Below are 6,959 nucleotides of genomic sequence, written 5' to 3'. Positions count from 1 at the left end.
AACCGCGGCTGGGAGCAGGGCGGGTGGAGGGGCACTTGGTAGTTTGGGCAGTTTTTCATTCCAGTTTTGGCATCTTGGGCAGCGCCAGCGCGTGCCAGCACCAAACCCTCCGGGGACTTCTCCTCCAGCATCAGATTCCATGGCCCGGGATAACTGTCACACTGGGCTGGGATGAAAGCACCGCATTGATCCCGGATAATAAATTGCTCCTTAGCAGGATGGTGGGAATGAAAACCACAGCCCTGATGCGAGGATGACGGGCAGACTGGGGTGTCTCCTGCCGTGCAGGGATGGCTGCTGGAGCCAGAGGAGCAGCCCAGGGCTGAATCCTGCCCCAGTCCCAGCCCAGGCACTGAGGGGTCCCGGCACAGGCCCCATCCTGCATCCCAGCCCGGGACTCCACTGCAGTTCCAGTCCAAGCTGGATCCTGCCCAAGCCCAGCTCCTGGCCAGGCATGGGGAGTCCCCATCTGGCAGATGGGGGTGGAAAGAGCATCCCAGTGGATTGGAGCATCCTGGGATTCTGGAACATTCCAGGAGGGAACAGGGCATGGGGGGGGGGGAAACCAGAGCACCTGGGTGGCTGGAGCACCCAGGGTGGGGATCAGTGAATCCTGGGGCATTGGAGCATTCCACAGGACTGGAACATCCAGGGAGGGGCTTGAGCTTCCTGGGGAGGAGGGGTCAGAACTACATGGCCCAAGCTTGAGTCGCCCCCCCGAGGGCAATTTTGGAGTGCATAAGTCTCAACTGGAGCCCCTCAGTTCCCAACAAGGCCACCCACCAACCCGTCACAGGGAGGTCGATGTATGAAATTTATTTAGGAAAACCAAAACCCACCAGAAAAGAGAAATAATAATAAAGTAGGAGGAGAAGGGGGGGAAGGAGGTGGAGAAGTTGGAAGAGAAGGAGAAGGAGGAGGAGGAGGAGGAGGAGGAGGAGAGGAGAAAGAGGAGGGAAAAAGAAGGAGAAAGGGGAGGAGGAGAGGAAGAAAGAGAAAAGCCGTCTCCTCCCCAGGCTCCGTTGGAGCCCAGAACAACCAGTGCTGTGAGAGGGAAGGACGGAAAAGCTGGAGGAGGTTTGCACACCCACACATGCCCAGGCACACTCGTGGGTGAGCTGGGCTGGGCTGGCTGCGCTCCCCCGGATCCAGAGGGGTATGTACAGGGGCGGGAGCCAGGAAAGCATCGACCACCTATGCACACCAGCAGCCGGGGCTGGAAAAGTGGGATACAGCTGGGAAACAGGCATCCCTGCGTGACCCCCCGTGGTGTGGTACCCTGGATGCAGAACCCAAGTGCAGGACACCCCCACATCCATCGGATGGAGAGACCCCCACGTCGCCAGGCACCCCTGGGTCGGCACTGGGATGCGGGGCCCATCTGGGAACAGTTGTACCCCCGGGACATTGGTGCCACAGCCATGCCAGCGCCACGCCAGAGGTGGAGCCACTGTCCTCTTCCTGCTGCTTGGGGGTTTGCTGCCTTCTGGGACCCCCCGGGTGGCGTGGGGAAGGGAGAAGGGCTTGAGGGGGCCTTGGGGACAAAGCCGTGGGCCAGCAGCCAGACGCGGTCACGAGGTGGGTCCCACCAGGGCTCGGGCAAAGCGTCTCGCTCAAGGCATCTCCGAGTAGGTAAGGCAAAAGGAACTCAGGTCACTTCATCTGCGCGGGGCAGCTCAGCGCTGGGCTCTCCCGTGGCTGCTGCAGGCACACGCTCCAGGGATCCCAAGAACACGGGAATGAAGGCATTGCTTACAGACGAGCCCAGGAGAGGAACGGCCTCAGTGTCGCCCAAATCCTGGAGGGACCTGCTGTGCACCACTGGGATGGTGCCATGGAGTGCTGCAGAGGAGTGAGGATGGCACAGCAAATGGCCCCACGTCCACTCTTGACCCTGGTGGGACCAGCATCCGTGGGACTGATGCCAGCAGTGCCAGAATTTCACCATGCTGCTCCCATCACCTGCCCCTGCTCTGGTGGTGAACCCATGCAGCTCCCATGAGCTGGGTGATGCAGCCTGGGGGCTCAGTGCACCTCAATCCCTCAGGGCTCAGCTCCCACCCTCATCCCCGACACCCCCTTTGGCTGACCCCCGGCAGGGCAAGCTGCTCACCACGGTTCCCCTGCTCGTGGGTGTTTCAAGTGGCTTTGGATGGGGTGACGGAGCCCTGGGTCACACACAGTTGGACCCTGTGGGGCTGGTGGACCCCCTGGGGCTGAGGGGGTCCATAGGGGTTCAGCTGTGGCACTGGAGGGACCACAGGAAGGTCAGCAAGGTCCACGCACGGTGGTCTGTAGGAGAGGAGGAACCACGAAAGACCATGAGGGTCCAGGTAGGGTGGTCTGCAGGGCCAGAGGAACCACAGGAGGTTGGTGGGGTGCATGCACGGCTGTCAGCATGACAGGGGAGTGGTGGGAGACTATCAGGGTCCATGGACGGCCAGAGTGACCACGGGAGACCAACAGCATCCGTGCACAGGGCCAAGCAGGAGCAGAGGGAGCCCAGGGCGCCGGCGGGGTCCGTGCACACGGGTCAGTATGGCTGGAGCTGTGAAGCCACTGCGAGCCAGGGGTGCTCCCGATGCGCTGGGCGCCAGGGAAGCTGCTTGCAGTGAAGAGGCTCCTGGGTGGGCACCACAGGAACACCCACGCAGCAGGGACACGGTGGGGACACAGCAGGGACACGGCTGGGACCGGGTGGACCCCCTGCGGAGCACAGGCCCCCCCCCTCCCGTGTGTGCAAAGCAGAAGCAGGGCCCCCAGCCTTGGCACACGTGTAGCCCTTGCAGGGGACGTGGCTGCGTGGGACTGAGCTGGGCAAGGGATACGAGTCCTTCCATGGGTGAGCGGATCCAGGGGTCCCAGGCAGTGGGGGATGTTAGCCAACAGATGTTCAGCAGCTACTGGGAAGAGGCCAGAGCAGCTTCTCCATGGTGGGACCCAGCAGGGCATGCAGGCACAGTATCCCCATGGCCATCCCGCTCCAGGTGCCTCTTCCCTCCTCCAGCTGGAGCCAACCTCCTTCAGTGGGCCAGATCCATGGTCCACAGAAACACACACCTCCACTCTGCAGCCACTCCATGGCTCTCCCACTGCCCCTCACCATCCTGCCATCCCCCTCTGTCCCACTGGCCCCCACACACCCATTTCAGGGACACTGACCCCTCCAGGGCTGCTTCCACTGAGGACTCGTTCTCATCGTCACCCCACGGGGACAGGGCCTGCAGCCTTAAGGCAGTTTAAAGCACATCCATCCCCCAGCCCCACAGTGTCCCCTGGTGCTCCCAGCCAACAAGGCAGTGTCCCTGGGCCCACCAGGTGGAGGGGACACCTGGACACCTGCCCCAGAGGGAGGAGACAGTCACCCACTGGTGGGGAAGGGCCAGCAGTGGGTGCTGGCAGCACACAGCCCTTGCTGTCATGGTCCAGAGTCACTGATGTCCCCCCAAAACTCCCCCCCATGGTTTGGGGGATGAGGCTTGGGGATGCTCCTGGCCCAGCCGTGGCTGTGGCCCCCCCATCGCCTCCCTCACTCGGCCACGGCCTCGGGGGGCTGCCCCACCTCGGGGTCCAGGCAGCCATTGAGCTGGGGGTCTGGGGCCTGGGGGTCATAGTCCTCATCCAGAAAGTCCAGGGAGTTGTTACTGGGCAAGCCTCGGATGGTGAATTTGTGGGAGACCTTGGTCCACTGCTCCCGGTTGCTGGCCACCCGCTCGTAGAGCTCTGCTGCCTTGGGGAACAGGTCCTGCAGCAACCTGGGGGGTGGGGGGTACACCCCATCAGCACGGGGCTGCACCTCCTTAGCTGGGTGGAGCCCCATCCCTACTGCTTGGAACCCAAACGAATGCAAGACACCCCGTGCAGCACCCCTGTCCCACCCTGAGAGGGGTGGGGGGTGGCAGGGGGTCCCCCCACCCCAGTGCCAGCCCCGGGGCTCACTTGTAGATGGGCATGGCGATGTGCTCCATGAAGCTGATCTGCAGCTCGGGGATGTAGGCTTTCTCTCGGTCCATCATCTCCAGCGGGCTGTTTCCCATGGCTTTCTCCTGCACGGAGCCATCAGATGTTAGCCAACAGTGCCAGTGGCAGTCCCCCACCCCATTCCTGGGCAACACCTCTCTGCTCACCACCCACCCCCACATCCCATTCTCCCTGGTGCTTGCCAAGGGTGTTGGCCAAGCCCAGCCCTGCCAGGTGGCACCTACCAGATCACCCTGGGAGAAGAACTCCTTGTAGATCAGCTCCTGCAAGGGAAACGTGTCAGTGCAGGGGGTGCAGCCCGGGCTGACCCCCCAACCCCTGCCCTCCAGACCCTTCCCCACAGCTCTGCATCAGGCAGGGACACAGTCCTGGCATGGGGGGGACTGCTGCACCCTCCAGGGTCCCGCGTGGAGGGGCAGGTGGGTCCCTGGTGCCATGCAGGTGACCTGGGAGGGTTGTGGGGTGGTGTTCAGGGGGCAGTCCCGTGGTGTGGCACTCACTGCGATCTTCCTGGTGGTCTTCCAGCCCTTGGTCTGGTCAGAGAGGTCGCAGGAGGTCATGAGCAGGCAGAGCAGCAGGCTGCGGTGCTGCTTGTTCTTGGGGTCATACCCCACTGCGGGCAGAGAGTGGGGAGGGGTTGGAGTGGGGGGCTCAGGAAGGAGCTCCACAGCCCCACCACTCCACATATGAGGACTCTGTGGACAGCCAGAACCTCCAATGCCACCTCCCAGCTTTGGTGGGATGAGTTCTCACCACCCCCCCAGTCCCAATCTCAATCCCAGGAGCTTCACCTTCTGCCATTTTCTGGAGGTCCTTGAAGATGCGCAGGTGGTGGGCCAGGTCAGTGGCCAAGATGATGTCCCTCATCAGGTCCAGCATGCGCTGGTAGTCCTGTGGACAAGGCAGCTGCCGTGACCAGCTCTGTGCCCCCGCCAGCTCCCGCATCCCCAGAGATCCAGGGATGGGGAGCTGGGGGTCTGGAGGGGACACAGGGGCTCAGCACGGGCAGGGGGTGGCCCAGGAGGGGCGTCAAGGTGGGGGGCTCACCTTTCGGGAGAAGTGGTCAAAGATGTTGCAGCCTTGGCTGTTGAGGATGGCGATGGCTTGGGCAAAGTGATGCCTCTGTGGGAGAAACCAGGATGGTGGGAGCAGGCAGGGAGCAGGCAGGGAGCAGGCAGGGATGCTGGCACGCAGCCAGAACCCCAGAGAGCAAGGCAGTGGGAGGTCTGGGGGGTCTTACCTCCATGACAGAACCCTCAGAGCTGTAGAGCGCGGCCAGGACCGATTTCTGCAAGGCAGAGCAGCCGGAGTGATGGAGCTATGGGGGCAAAGAGGCCCCCCAGCTCTGCCCCTGTCCCCGTGCCCCCCACCCCTGCCCATCCCAGCGCTGGGCTCGGCTCACCGAGGCCACCTGGAAGGAGTTATTGGTGCCTCTGTGGTCCAGGTCGTGGCACATGCAGGAGATGAAGAGGGCAAAGATCTCGATGTCTCTGGGGAGGGGGAGGAGGGAAACTGAGGGAGGCAGGAGGGCAGGGAGCACCCCAGCTGGGCCAGGGGATGAGGGACAAGGATGGGGATGGCACCTGGCCTTACTCTAGATAGTTGACAAGCTCCAGGTTCTTGTAGAGCAGGTAGCAGAAGTGGGAGACGGAGAAGGCGTGCATCCAGTTGTGGTAGGGCGGGTCACGGTACCCCTTCTTCACCATCAGGCAGAACCTGGCAGGGGAACAGGCCCATGCAGGGGGCAATCTCACCCCCTGGGGACCTCCACCTGGCCAGGTGTCCCCCGGGCAGTCACGGGGTTGGGGATGGAGAATGGGATGGGGATGAGGATGGGACAGGTTGGGAATGGGGAAAGGGACAGGGATGGGGACAGGGAAGGTGGATCATGATGTGGATGTGGTTGTGGTTGTGGATAGGCACTGGGACAGGGACAGGAACAGCGATGGGAATGTGGATGGGGATGGAGACAGGGAAGGGAACAGGGAAAGGAGTGGGATAAGTGCAGGGAAGTTGGACGGTTATGAGGATGGGGATAAGAAGGTGGGTAGTGGAGAAGGATTGGGACCCACCTGGTGAGTGTCTGACGGTCCATCTTGTAGGTGTTGATGAAGTTCATGTCCTGCAGCATGCTCAGGATGGCCTGCAGAGGGGACAGGGTGGGTGGCAGGGGTTGACAATGCCCACCATAAGCCACCCCTGCCCAGCAGGGAAATGCTCAGGGATGCAGCCACATTCCCCCATCCCAGCCCCCCAGGGCTGATGTACGTGACCTGACAGAGGGCAGCAGGGGACAGTGGCAGCTGAGGACTGTCCCCACAGCCCTCACCATGGAGGTGTCGTCCTCGGGCAGGGAGCGTGGTGTGTAGGTGAAGCTGGCGAAGTTGGGGTCGATGGTGGACACGGGCTGGATGCCCTCACTCAGCAGCTTGGTGTACTCATCATCTGACACCTGCGGGAGCCATAGCCAGTGGCCCATGCTGGCCCATGACCAGGTCCCCAGAGTGACCCAAGGGCCACAGTGAGAGCAGAGAGCCCTGGGATATCAACGCCACCCCACTGTGCCACCACCTCGGGGTGAAGTGTGGTGGCACCACACTGGGAGCAGGGGTCCCACCCCTGTCTTCATCCTGGTCTCTGTCCTCATGCCACCTCACCTTCATGTGGTACATCATCATCTCGTTGGCCAGGTGGCTCCGGTACTGTGCCTCGTTCACCTTCTTGTACAGCAGGGACTGCGGGGTGGGATTGGGGTACGGGAGCGCTGGGGGTGGGCAGACACCCTCCAGCACCCCAGCCCACCCTGGCACCCCAGCACATCCTTATCCCCACGTCTGCCCTCCCCCTCCCACGGCCACCACCGCTTGTCCACACAGAACAGGGACCACACACACGTCCCCTCGTCCCTCTGTGCCGTGGCAGAGCCGGGACCCCCCCTGTGTGTGACCCCCCGGGCTGGGCCCCCCCGGCACGCACGT

The 6,959-nt window shown here is 62.8% G+C and overlaps 1 protein-coding gene across 1 annotated transcript in view; it reads right to left on the bottom strand.

Moving 5' to 3' along the window:
- Positions 1-801: 801 nt before the first annotated feature.
- PDE2A (phosphodiesterase 2A) overlaps positions 802-6,959 on the bottom strand; it is a 37,459-nt gene continuing 31,301 nt past the window's right edge. Inside the window, exons 15-27 of the mRNA XM_029961461.1 lie at positions 6,843-6,844; positions 6,639-6,784; positions 6,311-6,433; positions 6,054-6,124; positions 5,575-5,697; positions 5,384-5,471; positions 5,222-5,269; positions 5,029-5,103; positions 4,773-4,872; positions 4,482-4,594; positions 4,206-4,244; positions 3,940-4,046; positions 802-3,755 (exon numbers count right to left, since the gene is read on the bottom strand). Coding sequence (XP_029817321.1) covers positions 3,530-3,755; positions 3,940-4,046; positions 4,206-4,244; positions 4,482-4,594; positions 4,773-4,872; positions 5,029-5,103; positions 5,222-5,269; positions 5,384-5,471; positions 5,575-5,697; positions 6,054-6,124; positions 6,311-6,433; positions 6,639-6,784; positions 6,843-6,844 — 1,261 coding nt within the window. The 3' untranslated portion in view covers positions 802-3,529. The remainder of the gene's footprint in view (positions 3,756-3,939; positions 4,047-4,205; positions 4,245-4,481; positions 4,595-4,772; positions 4,873-5,028; positions 5,104-5,221; positions 5,270-5,383; positions 5,472-5,574; positions 5,698-6,053; positions 6,125-6,310; positions 6,434-6,638; positions 6,785-6,842; positions 6,845-6,959) is intronic.

This window comes from Manacus vitellinus, unplaced genomic scaffold, assembly GCF_001715985.3.
Source record: "Manacus vitellinus isolate BGI_N305 unplaced genomic scaffold, ASM171598v3 scaffold_35_pilon, whole genome shotgun sequence".
NCBI classification, from domain to species: domain Eukaryota; kingdom Metazoa; phylum Chordata; class Aves; order Passeriformes; family Pipridae; genus Manacus; species Manacus vitellinus.
The sequence above is the reverse complement of the archived record's forward strand: the minus strand, read 5'-3'. Positions and strand labels throughout refer to the sequence as shown.